This window comes from Plecotus auritus (assembly GCF_963455305.1).
Source record: "Plecotus auritus genome assembly, chromosome: 5".
In the NCBI taxonomy this organism is placed as follows: domain Eukaryota; kingdom Metazoa; phylum Chordata; class Mammalia; order Chiroptera; family Vespertilionidae; genus Plecotus; species Plecotus auritus.
In genome coordinates, this window is record NC_137776.1 from 144,468,411 (window position 1) to 144,489,287 (window position 20,877).

General features: G+C 40.5%; 1 protein-coding gene across 2 annotated transcripts in view; it reads left to right on the forward strand.

Moving 5' to 3' along the window:
• Positions 1 to 20,877, forward strand: part of RORB (RAR related orphan receptor B) — a 178,386-nt gene that overhangs the window by 155,768 nt on the left and 1,741 nt on the right. For both annotated transcript variants that reach the window (XM_080668738.1, XM_080668737.1), the window contains exons 5-9: positions 1,177 to 1,298; positions 2,282 to 2,414; positions 7,585 to 7,692; positions 9,441 to 9,551; positions 12,452 to 12,564. In XM_080668738.1, coding sequence (XP_080524864.1) covers positions 1,177 to 1,298; positions 2,282 to 2,414; positions 7,585 to 7,692; positions 9,441 to 9,551; positions 12,452 to 12,564 — 587 coding nt within the window. The remainder of the gene's footprint in view (positions 1 to 1,176; positions 1,299 to 2,281; positions 2,415 to 7,584; positions 7,693 to 9,440; positions 9,552 to 12,451; positions 12,565 to 20,877) is intronic.

The window sequence follows — 20,877 nt, forward strand, 5'->3', positions numbered from 1 at the left end:
ACATTTGAAATAGCACAACCTGAAACACAAGAAAAATTTTATTTCTGTATGAGCCAAGAACAGTTAACAGGCTGAAAACCAGTTATCTTAATTCTGCTTACACCCAGATATAGAATTTCCATGTAATTTGGACAAAATTCTGAGATATTGCCTTGTTCATGTGTTCCAACAGCAGATGGAATTATGAGGGAACCTCTTAACAGCTCTGTCCAACTTCAGGGGATTGATAACAGGTTTTTAAGGAGAGCTCTTCTGTCTGTTTTTTTCACTCAAATTTCATATCTCCAAACCCCAAATCATCAGTATTTAAGATACAATACCAACTACAACTCACTTGGGATAAATGGCCCCAAAGACTGATTATGTTTGTTACTACCTTTTTTATGAATATAATCATTTTATCTTTTTTAACTCTTTTAAAGAAACATTTTATCATATAAAAAATTAGAAAGGAGAATATAATGACCCAATGTCAATAATTATCAACCCATGAATCCTGTTATTTCATCTGTAACACTTCTCCTATTATTAATTATGTAAGATATCTACATGGTTCCAAAGTCAAATCCACAAAAATCAGAGAAGTCTAGCTTCTATCCCTGTCCCTCTACTCTATTCTCCTTCCTCCACAGAAAACTGGGTTTGTTTGTTTTTTAGATTATTGCTTAATCCTCTCCTTTTTAAAATATGAGCAAATATATTTATTAATTCCCCCTTTCTGAGCTAAACAATGGGAGGTCCATGATTTTCAAATATTTTAAAGTATTTGGAGTATAAATGTCAAGACTGTTAGTGGAATTTTAAGCCTAAAGCAAGAGACATAATAATTTGTATTTGTTCTTTAAATAACTGATTATTTGAACACTTTACAACTTGTAAGACGCAGGTGTGTGATCAATCAGAGAAGGAAAAGGCAGTACATTTTGATTAAAAGGGAACCTCTTAACAGCTCTGTCCAACTTCAGGGGATTGATAACAGGAGGCTGAAAATTAAAAATAGGCAATAAAGAGTTTGTCTGAAGATTTTAAAATAGATAGTAGTGTTAAAAACGCTCTCATACAATTGGAGTACCTCCCAAAGGCATTCCAATTGTCAACACATTAAGAGCAGGTTTCTTTGAGCAGAGTGGAATTTCATTTACAAACCCTCAAATCAATTGATATCCTTTCTCATAGATCGGATTGCACAGAACATCATTAAGTCCCACTTGGAGACATGTCAATACACCATGGAGGAGCTACACCAGCTGGCGTGGCAGACCCACACCTATGAAGAAATTAAAGCGTATCAAAGCAAGGTACTCTGGAAAACTACAGGAAAGTTTTCCTGTAGTTTCTCTATTTCTGGCTTTCTCAGCTTCACAAGTATTGACATTTTGGGTTGGACAATTCTTTGCTGTAGGGACTGTCCTGTGCATTGTAGGATGTTTAGCAGCATCCCTAGTCTCTACCCACAGAGCACCCCGTCACACACAAGTATGACAATCGACACACAAGTATGACAATCGAATGTCTTTGAGATTAAGATCCTCAAGTATAAGATCTACCAATAAATGAAATTTTAATTAAATGTATATTTGACTATAACATATATTGGAACAATGAAATCTTATCACTTTTATATAAATAAGAAGACAGAAGTATAGTTATGCTGAATGAAAACCGGAATTAACACAGTCTGATTTGTTTCCCATTCCAAAGTAAATAACCCAGAGATCAAAATACATTTCTGGGATTCTATATTACTTAAGAGAGCAATTTGATTTGATATCTTTTCCCTTAAAATTAATTTTATACAAAAAAAAATCTCTGTGAGTTCTGGGAAAAGAACACAAAAAACAATATTATAAATTTAGTATCCATCAGGTATACATGAAAATAAGGCTTTTATAACCTTACAAAAGCCTGTGGATGAAATTGGTATTCCTCAGTGCAAGAGTTTGTTTTTACAAAATGGACTAAGTGCTTGAGTTTATTTAGGTGAGGTGATGGAGGACAAGGAGGAAGAAAGGATAAAGAAACTATAAATAACTATCTTTATATGCTCTGGCAATGTTCCCATGATTCTAGACTCAGTACTTTGATAATTGTGGCATATCAAGGTTCAAACAGATCAAAACAATATCTTAGAAAATATTGCCCACCTCTTTTAAAGGAATCCGGTAAACTCCCCCCTTGGTCCATAAGTGACAGATAAGCATAGTAGGGCAACCCTGAGTCTCTCATTGACTCTCCCAGTTGCCCTTTATTCCACGTACATTCTGTCTTTTCTCTCTTGAAGTCCAGGGAAGCACTATGGCAGCAATGTGCCATCCAGATCACTCACGCCATCCAGTATGTGGTAGAGTTTGCAAAGAGGATAACAGGCTTCATGGAACTCTGTCAAAATGATCAGATTCTACTTCTGAAGTCAGGTAAGCAACGCAGAGATTCATGGGGTGGGCCTATTTTAGACCAGGATGTGGTCGACCCTGAGCTCAATGTTGGTTCTAGAAAATCCTCCTTCCAACATATACCTCGTTTTTACCACCCACACTGTCAGCCAACTCCCAAAGGAAACTCTCAGCAATAAAAATGCCCTGATACTCACTCAGTTCCCCCTTTGAAGTCAAATACAATTTTGCTTATTGAAAGTAGAGCTATTAATTGCAAAGGTTGAGATACCCAGCTTGACAGGCAGTGCAAGTAATTAGTGTGTCAAGGTGGCTGAATTGCTGAGCTGGCTCTAAAATGTACTACTTGCCTTCTGCTGGGGGGACGGGGAGAGGGGGTGGATCCAGGCTAGCTGAGCTCTGCCTCTGTGGTCATTTCCAATCATTTTAATGAGGATAGCCTGCAGCCAGAATACACCGGGAGAATCTCCACTGTGCTCTCATCATTCCCTCCTCCTTCTCTCACTTACTCTGACACACACACTGAGGAGGTAGCTTAAGAAACCGCACATGATTGACTTTGCAGATACTATTACCCAAACAGGAAAAAGATTATTTGTCTTTCTTGGCCCTATTTGAAAATAGAAGATAAGAACTACCATGGTGTATATATTAACATTCATGGTCTAGACCAGAGGTCGGCAAACTCATTAGTCAACAGAGCCAAATATCAACAATACAACGATTGAAATTTCTTTTGAGAGCCCAATTTTTTAAACTTAAACTTTTTCTAATGCTACTTCTTCAAAATAGACTTGCCCAGGCTGTGGTATTTTGTGGAAGAGCCACACTCAAGGGGCCAAAGAGCTGCATGTGGCTCGCAAGCCACAGTTTGCCGACCACTGGTCTAGACCATAGTAATAATAATATACTTTTATATCTATAACTAGAGGCCTGGTGCACGAAATTTGTGCATGGTGTGTGGGGGGTCCCTCAGTCTGACCTGCACCTTCTCCAATCTGGGAGCTAGTTGGACATCCCTCTCACAATCTGGGACCGCTAGCTCCTAACTGCTCACCTGCCTGCCTGCCCTAACCACTTTGCTACCTGCCTGATCCCCCTAACTGCCCTCCCCTGCTGGCCTGGTCACTCCTAACTGCCCTCCCCTGCTGACCTGGTCGCCCCTATTAACTTTTTTTAAAATCTTATCCCCTTCACACACAATTGTATTTGACTTCCTTATTGGCTTCTCCCTCTCTCACAATTTTTCTCTCTCCTTTATATAACACTTTTTCCTACTGACTTATCATTTATAAACTTTTCTTTTCTCCTTATTTCCTACTTCTGAGCCATCATCCTTCTTCCCATCATTCTCCTACCCTCCCTCCCTCCCATTCCTTCTTTCCTTTATTTTTACCCCTGCCCTCCCTCCCCTTTTCCTTCCTTCCCACCTTAATTTTTTTCTTCACTTCCTCCCTTGGACCTGCTTTGCTCCCTCCCCCATTTTTTTCCTTCTTCCCATTCTCCTTTTAAGCTCTACCAGCTCCCCTTTAAAACTTTTCTTCCCTCCCTCTTTCTCTCTCATCCTACCTTTCCCCAACATTCTTCTACTTACTTCCACTGTTTTAATATCTATATATCTACCTGCATAATTATTCACTATCATTTATCTTTTTTCTTTTCTGACTCCTACTTTTAAAATCTGTCCCCAGTACACAACTATACTTGGTTTTCATTATAGCTTCTACAGTTCACTCACACATCCTCTTTCCTTCTTTAACTCTGTTCTCTACTGATTCCTTTATAAAGTTCTTCCCTCCCTCCCTCTCTTCTTAAAGCTTCTGTTCAGGGGGGCGTTAACCCCCAGGCCAGGGTTCAGCCCCAGCCAGTGTTCGCTGCCCCCCCCTTCTCCGGCCTCCCCACTGCTGTCCTGATCCCATTCCCTGCCTGGGTCACCCAGCCCAGCGAGGGTGGCCAAGGCCCCTGTGGCCTGGGTGCTGCTGTCACAAAGCAGGAGGGCCTCCACCCAGAAGGCCTCGGACCATCCTCCACCCAGAAGGCCTGGACCCATGGGTGCCTCCCCGCCAACAGCCCGCGTCGGGGGCCACCGCCCTCCTCCTGCATCTGGGCAGGGTGCCCCACTCTGTGTCACCTGTGCCCCACCCCTGTGCTCCACCAACCCCCCGCCCCTGTGGTCGCCACCCCCTCCCGTGTGCACCACCCCCTCCCGAGTGCAGCCCCGAGTTTCCTTCCCTTTTCCATTCCTGCATCTTTTTCTTGTTCCCTTTCTATATTTGTGTTTCTCCTCTCAGCCTGTCTGCATGCAGGCCTGCCTTCCTCTCCCTCTCCTTTCTTATCCCCTCCTATTGTATCCTAACCTACAGCTGCCTGAGCAGAGGGCGGGGACACAGCCTACTGATCCGGTTGTGACGTGATGCTGTAATGGACAATTTGCATATTCCTCTATTATTACATAGGATAGCATACATATATATGTTTATGCTTACCTATGACATCTTATTTAATCTTATGAGGTCGGTATTATTTCCATTTTATAGAAGAGGAAGTGAAGGTTTATAGAAGTGAAGGCTCAATATGACTCAAGTGTTCAATATCACAAAGCCAATATACAGCAAAGTTGGCATTTGAACTTAGAATTTACATAGAATTCTAAGTTATTCTAAGTTGCTGCTTCTTTACCAAATGGTACAGGTTGATGTAAATCTTGGCTCAAACATTAACTTGATTACCCTATTGCTGTGTAAAAACAACCCCAAAACTAGTTCAAATGACAATAATCATTTATTTGGCTCTCCCAAAGCTACAATTTGAGCAAGGCTCAGCAGGGATGGCTTGTCCTGCTCACTGAGGCAACTTGATGGGGGGCAGTGAGGGAATCCATTTTCAAATTGGCTAACTCACATGGCTGGCAATTTGTGCTGGTTGACAGCCCAGAATTCAACCAAGGCTCTGGGCTGGGCGCCTCAGTTCTTATCCACGTGAGCCTTTCCACAGACTGCTTGAACTTTCTCACAGCATGGTTACTAGGTTCCAAAAGTTAGCATTCCAAGAGAACAAGACAGAAGTACCTTGCATTTCTCTGACTTAGCTTCAGAAGGCATTACTGGAGTCAGTCATGAAGGCCCACTGGGTTCAAGGGTAGGAGACACAGATTCTACTTCTTGATGGGGGAGTGGTAAGGTTCTAGAAAAGCATGTGGAATGGAAGATATTTTCATGACTTTCTTTGAAAAATAAAATCCACCACAGTTGATATGTGACCTTGAGGCAACCTCTCTAGATGAAAGCTTCCTTGTTTGTAAAGTAAAGAAACTGACTAGAAAGAATGGATTCTAAAGCTGGAATTGCATGAACAGTGTCAGAGGAGCTTACTGCCTGTTCTGAGTCATGGGCATCATCTGAGGCCCATGAAATCAGAATCTCCTAGAGGAGAATCCAATCCATTGTATTTTTTAGTAAGTCTCAGATATAACTGGTCCATGGACTGACATTTGGGAACCATTGGACCGTATAATTTTTATCATCTCTGCCTGCTGTAAAAATGTTGACTTTAATATAAAAGGCGGAGTATTTAACCTCTTTGAGCCTCCTGTAACTTATCCATAGAAACGAGCTACTAAAACTTACTTGAGCCCTATCTGATTTGGCTGAGTAGATAGAGCTTCGGCCTGTGGACCAAAGGGTCCTGGGTTCAATTCCAGTCAAAGGCACAACCAAGGGTTCAATACCTTGGTTGCAGGCTCCTCCCCAGCCCAGGCCCTGGTCAGGGCACATGCAGGATGTGCTTCTCTCACATCGATGTTGTTCTCTGTCTTTCCTGCTCTCTTCCACTCTCTCTAAAAAGATCATTGGGAAAATATCCTCAGGTGAGAATTAACAACAACAAGAAAATTTTTTTAAACTTACCTGACATGGTATTGTAAGGAACAAATAAAATAATGAATGTTCCACATTGTAGATATTCGATAAGTGGTACCTATTGTTTTTGTTAGAAAAGCATTGCTTCGATTAACATTTGCAAAACCCCTCTTACGTGCAAGCCCCTATTCCAGGTGACCTATGAGGGACAGCAAAGAGAAATCAGCAGAACAAAAGAAACAGAACACAGGCATAAATATAAAGCAGCCACATAAGAAAGGCACCATGGGTGCCCTTGGGTACACCACTGAGAGTGACCAAATCACCCATATGGTGCCCTCATGCAAATTTGTGGCTTCTGAGTCTGGCTGTCACCTTCCCACAGTCTACAGGGCAAAATCCCACTTCTCCCAAATGGAGAAACTGAAGCAATATACTATAGTCCCTCAGGATGCCAATAAATGTTGGGGTGTGTGTGGGGAGGGGCGCTAAAGGTAGTAAACGAATTCATTCAATAAATATGTATTAAGCAACTATTACGTGCCAGAAACTTTTTAGGTCCTGGAAATATAGGAGTGAATAAAATAACCGCCACTGCCTATGGCTGCAGACAAGGGTCCTGTGCTCAGTGGGCTAGCAGTGACATCAGAGAAATGCGAGGTCCCTCAAGGTTGAACAAGGTCCTTCATGTTGGGATGTTCCCAAACCTTTGATCTGTGATTGTTCACACTCATTCCTTCTATAACCCATTTATCTCTGGAGAGAGAAAATATTCAGCATTTTGCCAAAACTTATTTGACCAAAGAAACCCTCATTTCAAAGAACATCAGATATAATGGTGCCCCAAGCGACACACTGAGGGAGTCCCCGCTTAAAGTCATCATGTGCTAAAATATACATGGAGTATGCAAAAACGGAAGCAGACAGCCAGTTTTCCCAATATCAAAACTGGTACAAAAGTTAACAGCCTGGGCTTGCCTGCCACAAAGCTCCTTTCCAGGTCACTTAGCATCACTTGTGAATTCAAGAGTTGAAACCAACTTTAATATTAGTCAAAAACAGAAAGAAATATAGCTTTAAAAAATGTTGTTTCTTCCCTCCATTTCAGCCACCTTTTAAGTGTTAATTTTATCTTTAATTCCTCACATAGTGCCAAGAGAGCTATATTTCAAAAATAGGTATTTTTTACTTGGGAATGAATCTTGAAGGATTTCTGTATATGTGTCTATATGTCTTGCATGTTTTAAAGTTTTTGAAAAGTCTCTTGACCTATATGCAGTAATAACCTCTTTATGACTACATATATTATACATGGTTGTTGTTTTTTCTCATAGGTTGCTTAGAAGTGGTTTTAGTGAGAATGTGCCGTGCCTTCAACCCATTAAACAACACTGTTCTGTTTGAAGGAAAATATGGAGGAATGCAAATGTTCAAAGCCTTAGGTAAGTTTACCTTTGATGATGACACAATTAGCTACCAACCATTTCTCTACTAAGCTTGCAGTTGGTAAATAAAGTACCTTCTTTAATGTGAGCTAGTATCCCACTTTCTTTTTTTAAAATATATTTTTATTGATTTCAGAGAGGAAGGGAGAGGGAGAGAGAAATAGAACATCAATGATGAGAGTCAATCATTGATCGGCTGCCCGCCCCAGAATGGGGATCAAGCCGGCAACCAGGGAATATGACCTGACCCAGAATCAAACTGAGACCTCCAGGTTCATAGGTCAATGCTCAACCACTGAGCCACGCCGGCTGGCCATAGATCCCACTCCCGATAAGGGTTAGACTAGGTGAGCCTCCAATGTTTTATCTAACTCTTCAGATCTTATAACTATGCATCCAAATATGAAAGGAAGGAGAAAACCGTGGACCTATTGAGACTGACCATTCAGAACTCATTCAGAAATCAATGAAGACTGTTTCTAAAAGATCTGGGCTGCATTATTGGTCATTCTTTATAGAATCAGCTTTTCTTTTACCTTCTAGCTTACTGCTTCACAAAGTATATTATGTAGACCACTGGTGATCCATGGGTGACCTCTTACATTTTAATGTAAAGTCATAATCATTAGTTAAGATACTTAAGAGAGGAGCTCCTTCATTTGTTTCTCACTCCGAGAAGTAACATTCGTCCTGTTAATTTATGAAGTCTTGGACCACAGGTAGAGTGGGTGTCAACCTGCCCAAAATGACCCCCAGACCAGGCTCATGGGAGGGCAAGATCAGAATCAGCCTCTGGAAGTCTGTGTATCATTCACATCCAGTCATCAATGCACAGCGTGGATAAGAAGAACGTTAGCAAAGATAGGCTAATGCCAGGAAAGGTTTGAACGATTGACAGTACCACTTGTTCCATGTCCTGCCCACAGACATCCAAGAAGGCCACTGCCCTTTGACCTGTTGTGCTGTTAGGTGATATGGTAGGCAGCAGCACCATCAGGTCTGGCAGTGTTTCCTTCTGCAGCTGATATACACGTCCATATCATCTCCAAGGCTAGATTTTCAAGAAAGGAGGAAAAGCCTTGGCAAGCAACTTGGGGATATTTCCATCTTCATAAAATAAACATTTACCCAGGGTCAGTGTAGGGATGAAGCATTATTTTGCCAAAGTTCACAATGGCTAACCAACTGACCTGCAAATCATTCATTAGAAAATAAAAATAAATGAATGCTTATTCCTCAATCAAATTTCCAGGGAAATTACCAAATCTAAGGATACCTCATCTCTGTTCTATTGATTTTTAACATCTCAGTTCAAGGGCCCTGCTCACCGTACATTACCAGGTTCAAGTGCCACCATGACTGATAGCCCTCAGCCCCTTACATAATGTTTTAGATTTTCTATGAATGCTGTAGCTATACTAAAGGAGCCCCAAATCACTTATTTAAATTGTTTTAGTTGAAACTAATTTCAAGCTTACACAATTAGACTCAGGCCATGTATTCGCACTTGGATATTACAATGGGCACACACCATTTCCAACTGCCCCTCACTGGTAATATTAACTTTCATTACCTGGTCAAGATGTTGCCTGGATTCCTCATCTATAATTATTACTAAATCACTTTTTATGGATAGAAACTTGGAAATATTTTTTCTATGTGCCTACTAGGTAAAATGTTGAATAACTTTTCTTACTATTGCCCATTCCAATCAAGTATTTTCATTGATTTGCCTTCTTTTATAGGTTCTGATGACCTAGTGAATGAAGCATTTGACTTTGCAAAGAATCTGTGCTCCTTGCAGCTGACTGAGGAGGAGATTGCTTTGTTCTCATCTGCTGTTCTGATATCTCCAGGTAGGGAAGGCTGAGGTCTTTACCTTTCCTTTTTAACCTGTTTTATTATCTTTCACATGGATGACCCCTACCTCAGCCAAGGTGCTCAAGAGAAACTTTAAAAGAACCATATTTTCTTTAGCAAGCTTGTGATTATTTTGGACAATCCAAAGGAAAGTAGTTTGAAGTTAAATCAAATGACCGGTTTTGTCTCAAAAATAAGAGTAGAGCATGTGGTAAGCATCATTCCAGATTCAAAAGAACCAAATTATTCTTTTAACAGGCAAATAAAAACTGATAGTGACTTGTTATAACTAAGTTCCATTTTGATTTTTAAAATAAAGGACATGGTTGAAAAATTGTCCAGTAAGATGAAACTCAGTAGAAATATATCAAATGAAAGATCCAGCGTTAAGTACAGCATACACTTTCTCCTCTTAAAATACCTTTTTCTCTGGATTATCTACCCACGGTAAGTGGGTCTGCTCATTGCAAGCAAATGATGGTTCCTTTTCTTTCTTTTTTTGTTTTCTTTGCCACATTAGAGAATTTAAAAGAAGGTGAGGACAGCAGAGTAAAAATGGCTCCTATTAAGACCAGAAAAGGAAGAATCTCTGATGTGGCAGTAGACATTCTAGTACAGGCTCTGCCACCATTTATCTGTGTGACCTTGTACACTTGCCCTCTCAGAGTCTCAGTTTCCTCATCTATAAAGTAAGAGGATTGGGCTTCATAATAATAAAGACCTCATATACCTCTAAAATGCAATAACATGGCAAAAAGTTTTCAAAGAAGGTAAGGTGTAATATTTATAGATCACATAGAACTGTAACAATTGAGATTCTTTTTAAAAATATATGCCAGCCTGAAAAAGTATGGAATCCTAATCCATACCTGGCTTCTTCTTCAATGGGAATGAGAATTCAGAGTCACTCAGCTGCCTATACAGTTAGATTTGGATAGCAGTGTTGTTAATAGTTCTCTACTGAAAGAAAGACACATTCCTGCTAACTTTTACTATCAAGAGACTCATTCCTTCAATAACCCATTTATTTCTGGAGACTAGATCCTTTTTCTTATACCCTATGTATTTTCTCAGAGAGGCAGGAAAAAAAATCAGTCTTGCCTATGAAGGTACACTTTGACACGTCATTCTAGCTATACCTACAGATAATACCAGCCTCTACACTTTTTATCTAATAAGGCTTATTTATTTCTTTTTTAAATGGAAAAAGTGACAGATATTTACTTCTGGTAGCAAACAAATGCCAAATAGTTTTCCTCCTACCATTTACTCACTGCATTTGATTATTCCCATAGAGTGTAGTGCGATGGAATATTAATTCTAAGCCTGTGGGTCTATGATAAGGGAGGTGGTTTTACCTCTGATGCCTGCTTGCTGGAAGGAAGTGTTACAGAACTCACTGTCCTCTTTTGGTATGTTTGTGGCAAGTCAGTAAATTCCTAACAGCAAATACTTAAGACATGATTTATCAATCCTTAAAGGTAACTCTTCCAGAGGATGGCAAGCCTATACCTTATGAGCTAGGAGTCAACTGAACCATGGGCCATTTTCTAGAATGGCCATCAAATTCTGCTGAGCTTGGAAGCACAATATTTGGCTTACTCTACCTAGTGGGGAATCTTCCAACCCTGGTAACAGACCCACACTCAGAGGCTTTAGCTACTCCAAATACCTTGTTTGCCACTCTGGCCTAGTGCCATAATAAAAAAGAGAGAAGATAGATTTCCAGACTATGAAGGTTCCATCTTGTGCCAGACCTCTCCCCGCCCCAAGGTTCTTGCCATAATGACCACTGTCTATTCAGCTCCAGAGAGTTTAGAGAAGGGAGAGAGAGAGAGACTTAATTTATTCTGATTGACAATTGTCAACTGAAGGCTTTTGTGCTCACTTACGTAAGGGTTTGCTTCACTATTGGCTAGACTTGTTCTTGCCCTGTCTAGGATTACAGAATCGAGTTTCTCACCTGACCTGAACTGTGTTTAGAAGGATCATGCCCAGGTTCTTTTCCATGAGTATTTTTCAGCATTTGGAGACTCCAGGTGTCTCTCCATTGAAGTTCCAACCTAAGGCATTGATGCTGGGCTAAATTTTGTCACCACGGTGTCTAGAGCTTCTAGGAAAGAAGGACAGAAGGAAGGAGGGACAGAGGGAGGGATAAATGGAATGAAAAGAGGAAGGAAGAAGAGTAAAAAGGAAGGAAAAGAGGAAGAGAGGGCTTTTCCTATTCACCTTTTAAAAATTCATTATAGAAAAAGAGGACTCAGGATTAAATTTTTAAAATTGATTTTATGCTTATGTGAGGATTAAATGAGACAATACAAACTGCCTTTCCCTTTTATAAGCCATGTTATCATTCTGTAACACTTCCTTCCAACAAGCAGGCATCAGAGGTAAAACCACCTCCCTCATCATAGACCCACAGGCTTAGAATTAATATTCCATCGCACTACACTCTATGGGAATAATCAAATGCAGTGAGTAAATGGTAGGAGGAAAACTATTTGGCATTTGTTTGCTACCAGAAGTAAATATCTGTCACTTTTTCCATTTAAAAAAGAAATAAATAAGCCTTAATGGATAAAAAGTGTAGAGACTGGTATTATCAGTAGGTATAGCTAGAATGACGTGTCAAAGTGTACCTTCATAGGCAAGACTGGAGTTTATTTAATCATTGGGTCCTTAGTGCATTCTGATTTTCTATGTCAATGTATTGTGCATTCCTGTCATCATGGAATTGCTTATAAAATATTTATGTTCACTATCAAAAATTACATGACTTCAGAAGCAATTTAGAACAAATTTGAAATGGGTCTGAAACTCAGCACTTGTATACACAGGTGAAATAAAGCAAAGCTTACATTCCCACCCCTTCTTACCCATTCTTTTCCTCTGTCAGACCGAGCCTGGCTGATAGAACCAAGGAAGGTCCAGAAGCTTCAGGAAAAGATTTATTTTGCACTTCAACATGTGATTCAGAAGAATCACCTGGATGATGAGACCTTGGCAAAGGTAGGTCCTCAGACTACAGACCCCTTGTCACTGAAAGAGAGTGAAATGAGCTAAAGGGTGCTGGTTATATAAAGCAAGAGATATTTTTTGGCAACAATGATTTCTGAAAGTTACCAAAGGTGCATAAATTTTGAGGTGCACATTTAAAAGGGAGACTAGTAAGTTATAACAGATGGAAAGGAGAATGACGCCCCTTAGGAAAGGGCGATATTGATGGACCTGAAACCCAGGTTCAGGAAAAACATGTGAAAGAAACTGAGGCATGTCATCTGAAAAACAAAAGTTTGAAGCCGGGAATCAAGTCTTCAGAACTCATACGTGGCACAAAAGGAGAATTTGTGCCACATAGGAGTCCGGTCTGGGCAAAAGTTAAAAGGAGGTAGATTTTTACTCAAAATATGGAATAAATATAAAATAATGAGGGTTGCTGAAAGGAAGGGTAGACCACTGTGTGAAGTAGTGAGCTCCCTGTCACTGGCCATATTCTAATAGATACTGCTTGGTTTCCTCTCAGATATATTGTAAATGACAGTACTACCCAGAAGAGAAGATTAGACTGATTCCTTGTAAAATTCCCTTCGACTCTAATCTCTTCACTCAAGATTTGCCCTGGGGAGGGTCTTTCAAAATGACAAGTGTCTCATGGGCAAAAGCAGGCAACACACCACCAATTTCTTGATTCAGCGTAAAAACAGTGATGTTTAAGAAGAGAACTGAGAAGAGTTTACCAACATAAAATGATCATAAAAAGGAAGAATTTTCTAATAATTGATATTTAGCACTATTTTAGATTTTAAAGTATCTCTAATTTCTTACAAATTGTAATATTTTTGAGGGCCAGGATTATTTTAGATTTCTAAGTACCTTTGCTCTCTTAAAAACTGGATTTGGGCGGGATGAGGGAAGGTGGAGGAGAGATGAATGGTGATAGTAAGAGACTTGCCTTGGGGTGGTGAACACACAATATGGAGTATAGATGATGTATTAAAAAATACTGGAATTTTTTTACAGGGTAAGCAACTAGGAAATGGCCCTTATTCATGGTAAAGATGTTAAAAATCCCGCTCTTTGTGTTGTTGTTGTTTTTTTATTGAAACGCTGTCATTCTGCTCTTGAAATTCTTTATTTTAAAAAGGGGGAAAGACTCTATTAAGGATACTATCAGAATTTACTTCGCACATAAAGAGCATCGTTATAAAAAAACTTAATGAGTTAAATATGCTGCTTCATTATGGTAACATTGTGTTAAAATTAACACAACTCAGGAAGAATATTTTCACAATGTGGAGGGCTAGTTCTCTTTGGTATAACTTGGCATTTAGTGGGAAAAGACAAATCATCTTCTCTCTGCACCTGTTTTCTCCCAGTTCAGAGCAAAACTACATGCTTTCACATAACCGGAGAGAAAAGATGGTAATGTGAATATATGCTTCTGTCTCTTATAATTGCATATATAACTAGCAAAATGCATAAGTATATCTAGTTAATTAATTGGGGGTCCTGCATTTGGGATCTCCCAAAGACTGTGGTCCCCATATTTACCAAACTAAAATAAAGGTTGATAAAATCCAGAGTTAGACAAAAGTTGTTGCTATGCTGCTCGGGGCGGGCGGGGGCGGGGAGGGGGGGGCGGGATTGTCTGCTTTTCAGAAAACTCTAGTTTCATCATGTGTAAAATGAAAATTTTAATTCCTGGCTCCTGTATAGATGTGCTTTAGGTTCAGATGAGATATTTGCACTACATGGATTCTAACACACTGTGACACTGTGATTATTACTATCCTAGGAGAGTAAAACTCTCATGCTTACACCATCTTTTACCTTCTGGTGTCCTGGTGCTGGTGATCTGAGGTATTGAGATAGAAAGGAGACAGGGAAAATGAAGAATGAAAGGTATTTAGTGGCAAGAAAAAAATTAGAACACAGACAGTAGGTCAGTTTCTCCTTTCTCCATCTTTGGTTGGAAAAGTACATAGGTCAATTCTTTTTTAAAGTTTTTTAGATATAATTGGCATATAATATTATATAGTTTGGGATGCATAATACTAGCATCATGATTTAACACTTGTTCATAATATATTGCAAAATGATCACCACAATAAGTCTAGTTAACATCCACTCAGTTCTCTTCTTATAGTAACAATGTTGCAAAGTTGGGGGCCAGAGAAAGTATTAGAAGAGGGTAATTTCTTGTATAAAACTGCTTGGAGCCAGATGACAAAGCATTGCTTCCATGGGTCTTGTGTGGGTGCTGGGTTTTTGTGTGGACCCTTCCTTGTAACTGTCATCATTTTAATAGGATGTAATTTGAACACATGTGGAGGGATCATGAAAGAGAATGAGAACTGGACTCTCATTTATCCCAGCTCTGAACTGTGTGGCTTTGGATAAGTCACTCCATTTATCAAAGACAGATTCATCAGCTGTCGGATGCTGGGGAGGGATGGCTACATCTGTCGAGGTCCTGAGCTTGAATGCTTTAAGGACAATGGCACCATCAACATATAGGGACACCCTCTCATCAAACCCGCACTCTCCAGAAGGAATAAATGTTTTGTTTAAATCCGAGAAAAAATTCTACCCTACCACAGAGTCTTCTCATCCTTTCAGAAATGTCCCGCAACACCTCTGAAACAGTGACGACCATGTTTATGAATGCTATTTATAGACTCCTCGGGGAATCTGGCAAACATTATGAAACCTATCTCTAGAAAAATGCACACAGACTCAACCGTTGTATGCAAGTCCAGGGCTCAGGTTAAATCCCCAGTAGGTGGGGCAGATCTGCCTCCTGTGTACTGTGCAATGATAATTTCTACCCTGAACAGGTGTAGCAGGTGTCAGGTAAGAGATGCAGGACTCACCCACAGTCAGTGAACTTTGTCCTGAAAGAACAGTCTCCAGCACACTTTCTACATGCCCACCTCCTGAAATTAAATTCAAGTAACAGTGTCTTATATTTTCAACCAAATTTGGACCAAGAGAAGGTTTGAAAATTCAGGAAGTCTGTGCTCATTAGCTAAGTGGTTTTAATCTCTATATATTAATCAGTTTTCATTTATTTGTACCCACTTAAAAATCTAGTTTTATTTGCTCATCAGCATAATGATAATATACAGCACATTTATAATAAACCATCAAAAACACTTCCTAGTTGAGTGACCCTGGACAAGTGACTTAACCTCCCTGTGCCTCGGTTTCCTCATTTGTAAAATGTGACTACAAATAGTATCAATCTCATTTGGTTATTTTAAGGACTAAATGAGATCAAATATAAGCAAGCTGCATGGTTCATAACAGGTAGTTTGTTAGTGTTGTTATAGTTGTGGACAAAATAAATTTTATTTGGCAGAGAATTTTTTGTCCAGGAGATGGTATATTTGAGCTAATCACCAATGAATGAAAACTATCTCAAAAGATGTAAGTTGTGGGAGGAGGTGAAGAGGTGGAGTATGGCATTCCAAGAGATGGGGGACATGATGTGGAGGTAAGAAAGTATGAGGTATATTTTGAGCTATGAATAACAGTTAGATTTGGCTGGATCTGGACTTGAGAAGCCAGGACTGAGATGACACTGATCACTTTCACTAAAGCTCATGGAAAAAAAATACACGTGTGTATTTATAATATACATATATATTTTGTAAGCCCCATCTAACTATGGGAGGCAGCCCATCTGTTCTCTGGGCTATCCTTTTCTTGTCTGGGAAATGAGTAGGTTGCACTGGATGGTCATTCAATCCCTTCGTCATAATATTCTTTGACTCCAAAAGAGGAAAACAAAGGTTTCTCCTTAATATCTTCTTTTGCTTTCCCATGCTCTTCTACAGTCCAGACCCTCCTGCTGTGTCTCCTGGGTGATTAGAGTCATAGAATATTATTAGGTAGCATATAGACTTTTCCCAGCATTCCTGCAAATATGTGCAACACTCCTGGAGGTATACTCTCACCCAGAGCTGGACCGAGAAGTTTAAAAGTAGCAAACTCAATAATAACACATCATATATCCAATGGGAAGGCATGGAGAACTCCTGGTGTGACTCGCCCCACAAAGCCCACTCACCTCGCCATATGCAGAGCCCAGAGGGAGAGTCATTTTTGTTACCCCATCTGGAACACTTCAGTGAGTGCCATGCCTTCAATTCGCTTCTCAAAATCGTGTGCAAATGCCTGTGCCTTGACATGTGCTAGAGATGCAACCTTTCCAGGAATCACAGGCCATACCACCCTCGGGTATTTTAAGACCATAGTTCTATGCTGATAACTAGACCTTCCAAGATGTGGAAGAATCTATGTGGAGTTATTTTGCTGAAGCTCAGAATCTCTGTCACTCCTCTCTTTTCCTATCCCTAGCTGGCCAGAAGTTACCTGCCCCTCATTCGGCTCTCTCTTTTCCATTATTATAGGAAATATTATCCCTTCAAGGAGAGATAACAGCAATACTATTATTTTCTTTTTTTATTAGTATTAGTCAGTCTTGTTAAAGCTTATGCTGCCCATGAAGATGCCACACAGCATCCCTTCCTCCATAGGTATTAGCCTAAAGTTATGCCATGTTAACAAAAACACAGTGGAGATCTTGGGTTGACCACGGGGAGAGAATGACCTGGCCAAGAATGGCTGCACCATGTGGTGACGAGTCTGTTCTTTGAGATTCATCTCCCCCTCGGATCTGGAAGGCTGCAGCCTTCCCAGGGGGAACTGTGATAGATCGAGCTGGGAGAGGCACAAAACCACAGACTCACTATCTTCTTCATTCCTAAGTCCATTTCTAGCATAATAACAAAACTGCATCAGCAATATAGAGATGGAAGTCTGTCTTTCTATTATCATAGTGCCAAGCTACTAAATAAAAGCTCAAAGGTGAATGAACAAGTGAAATGGATGTATTTAGCCTCACTTGTGCCCCATTTTTATCAGTGCTTCTGGAGCTTCTTACACTTTGATCAAACCCTTGTCGGCTTCCTTCGTCAGTCAGGTTGGAGAGCATCTGGTGGCCTGGGAGCCCTTATGAACAAGATCACTAATTTTACGCTCTTCAGGTTTCATGTTTTCAACATCAAATGTGCCAATCATAAAATTATGGATTTTCCTCATAAAACTAACCTCTGGAAAGAGGCATAGGATTATTATGTCTTCTCGAACAGCTGCCTTTTCTTCTTATAGACCCAGTAGGTATAAGCTAAAGCTTCCTTCTTATAAAAATGCTTCTATAAGAAAGAGATGAGTGTGAAAACGCCTTTTTATAGACCCTCTATCTATCCCCGCTCTGGGGATTACTTAAGCATGAAGAAATTTCATGATGATTTGAAATTGACTACCCCCTTCATCTCCAAATGCTTCGGGATCACCTCCCCAGCTGTTTAAAAAGTTGTTGAGCCATTAACTGCTGCTGAGGCTGCTCCGAGCTCCCTTTGAAATGGGGGTCCCCCAGTAGTAGTACATAATATTAATGAACAATAAGTGACTGCCAGCTGCTTCCTCCACCAGGCCTTTCTGGGCGCTGACAAGTGCTACTGCTGCCTGTGTGGCCTCCTGGCCCACCATGCGTCCAGAGTGATGGATGCCCCTGTCAGCACTTCTGTTTCCACAGCTGATTGGTGCCCTTAAACCAGCCTCTTCCGAGAGCACAGAGATTGGTGAAGCTCTTTGCCTTTCTCGGTGACCCTAGTTTGAGTGGTCCCAGTGTTCTTTTACCAAAAGCAACTCTCGCCATTCAGCCCATTCTCCAGATGAGCAACAGGGAAGAATCCAAGTCCCATAGAAGAGGGGAGAATGAGTTTCTGAATCAGATGCCTCTTAAACCCAGTTTTAGGCAAGAAAGAAGCAAGAGTCCATATTCCCTTTCCAAAACCGAACACATGGTCAAATAATTCTGGTGCAAGTGAGTAAGGGTTTCAGTCCTTGTCTCATACATTTAATTTCCCACCCCCATCCCCCTTCTCTAAAGGAACAAAAAACTGCTTGAAGAATCGTAGCACCTAGGATTCGATTTTATGGATCACAGTTTATTAAATGAGCAACTTATTTTAATTGCTACAAGAAAATGAAAACTAATATGTTGCTTTTTTATTTCAATAAAAGTAAGTGGCTGATTTTGTATGCACACATGATATACAATGATTCGATTTTTGGTGCTTGGTTAAGGGCTAAGCTGGCTTCTTGCCTTGTGTCTCATTTGACTAACCAAGTGTGGTCTTGACTAGATATTTCTCTCCTTGAAGGAAGCATTATATGGGAATGGAAGCATGACACCTGTGTTGACACACATATATTATGCTAGGCTCTGCTACAGAGTGTTTGTATTGTCTCATTTAATCCTCACAACAATGCTCTGAGATAGGGACTGCCATGATTGCCACCTGGTAGATAAGTGAGCTGAAAGGTTCAGTGACTTGCCCAAGATCACAAAGCTAGAAACAGAAGATGCAGGATTCAGTCAGGCTTCAAACCCATATGTTGTTTTTGTTTTTAGTCATTCGGCTACTCCTCCTTGTGCAGTATTTGTGTCACAGGGGACTCGGGAATTTCATGACTTGTCTCTCACCAAACTAATAGGACTAAGCACACGGACTCTTCCCTCTCTAAATATAGTTGCTTGTCTGTGTTCTGAAAAGGAGCCAACTTTACACTCAGCTACCAGGACTGTTTCAAACATAATAAATAATTTACTTTTCAATTTTGAAAAACAGTTGTAAATGTATAAGATTTGAACCTCTGAAACAAGTGTTTCTCAAACTCTCTCTCATGGACCCACTACTTCAGTATCCCCACGGAATGTTCATTTCAAACATGGGGTCTGAGCTCCACCTAGACTTACAGAAAAACACAATCCCCAGGGGTAGATCCCAGTAACCTGCATTTGCGGGAAGCACCCCAGTGACTCACACACACTAAAGATCGACAAGCATTCCAGAGTTGCTTGTGGAAGTTTCAGGAGCTCTGCACATCATCAATTCTGCAATGATTGTAGGAAGCTTTCACAGCCTTTCTGCATTCGGTAGCAATTTCAGGAAGAACTGTAACTGTTCTCAAACTGTTACAATCTCCTTCTGTGTGAACCAGCTGGTTAAGAGAGCCTGAATAATTTCCCAAGGAATTCTAGTTAAGTGGACACTCACATGCTCTTTACCTATGAAAGCATAGAAAAGATACAGTTTTCCATCCTGGACCCAAAGTGAAATCTTTCAGAATGGGCTTCTGATCATCTTTCTCTTTTTGCTCAAAACCCTTACAAAGACCTTAATGTAACTGAGACCTTGTGTCATCTGACCAGCCCCATCTCCAGCTTTATCCTTGGACATGCTCACCCACTGCTCCTGCGACACTGAACTTCCTTCAGTTGCTTCCAGTGCCCCAAATACCACAGCACCTTTGCATACAATCCTGGGGCACAGTCCGTAACCCCGGCCCCAGCAGCTGGTTAGATCTCACCTTTCCTTCAGAGCCCCGTATAAATGGCACTTTCTGCCAGTCAGGGAAAGGTAAGTATCACGTGATCCCACTCATCTGTGGAATCCAGTGAACAAAATAAACTGATGAACAAAATAGACCCAGAAACACAGAAGCATGGAACACAGACTGTCGAACCTCAGAAAGCGGGGAAGGGGAGAGGGAAGAGAATTTGTATGCATATTTGCATGGACACAGACAACAGGATAATGAAGGGCCTGCAGTAGAGGGTGGGAGCGGCTAGACAGGTCAATATGGGGGGAAAGGGGACATATGTAACACATTCAACAATGAAGATTTTTTTTAATGGCACTTTCTGGGGAAAGCCATCCTGGCCTGCCAGAGGAAGCCAGAATGTCCTAATAGCCACCACTTCTAGCATCATTCCTCCACAGCACTCACCACAGGTTTTCACTTGCTTTTGTCTGTGTGGTAACTTGATTCACATCTGTCTTTCCAGTCGATTATTAGCAAGAACCAGTCTGTTTTGAAGTAACTCATAGTGTTGGACAGGAGGTCTTCACTCTCAGTCTAAAATTTAACATTCATTTGATAGACAAAGGTTCCACATGTTTCATTTCTAGCCCTATCAGTAAACAGCAGCGGAAAGGGGAAGTCTGAACACCAGACTTCTTCATGTGTTCTAGATCCCTTTAATAAATATGTCAACAGCTCTCACCATAACACTATTTTTAAATTGTTCATAGTATGATAGTATCGTCATCAGTTGTTTAAAGGAAAGTTAATGAAAGAGTGGAAATTTCGGAAAGCCACAAAATACCTAATTATCTATTTCCTCTGGTACTTCAAAGAGTGCAATGGTTTCTTATGATTAAGTAGGGTAGGAAGCACAGTGAGCCT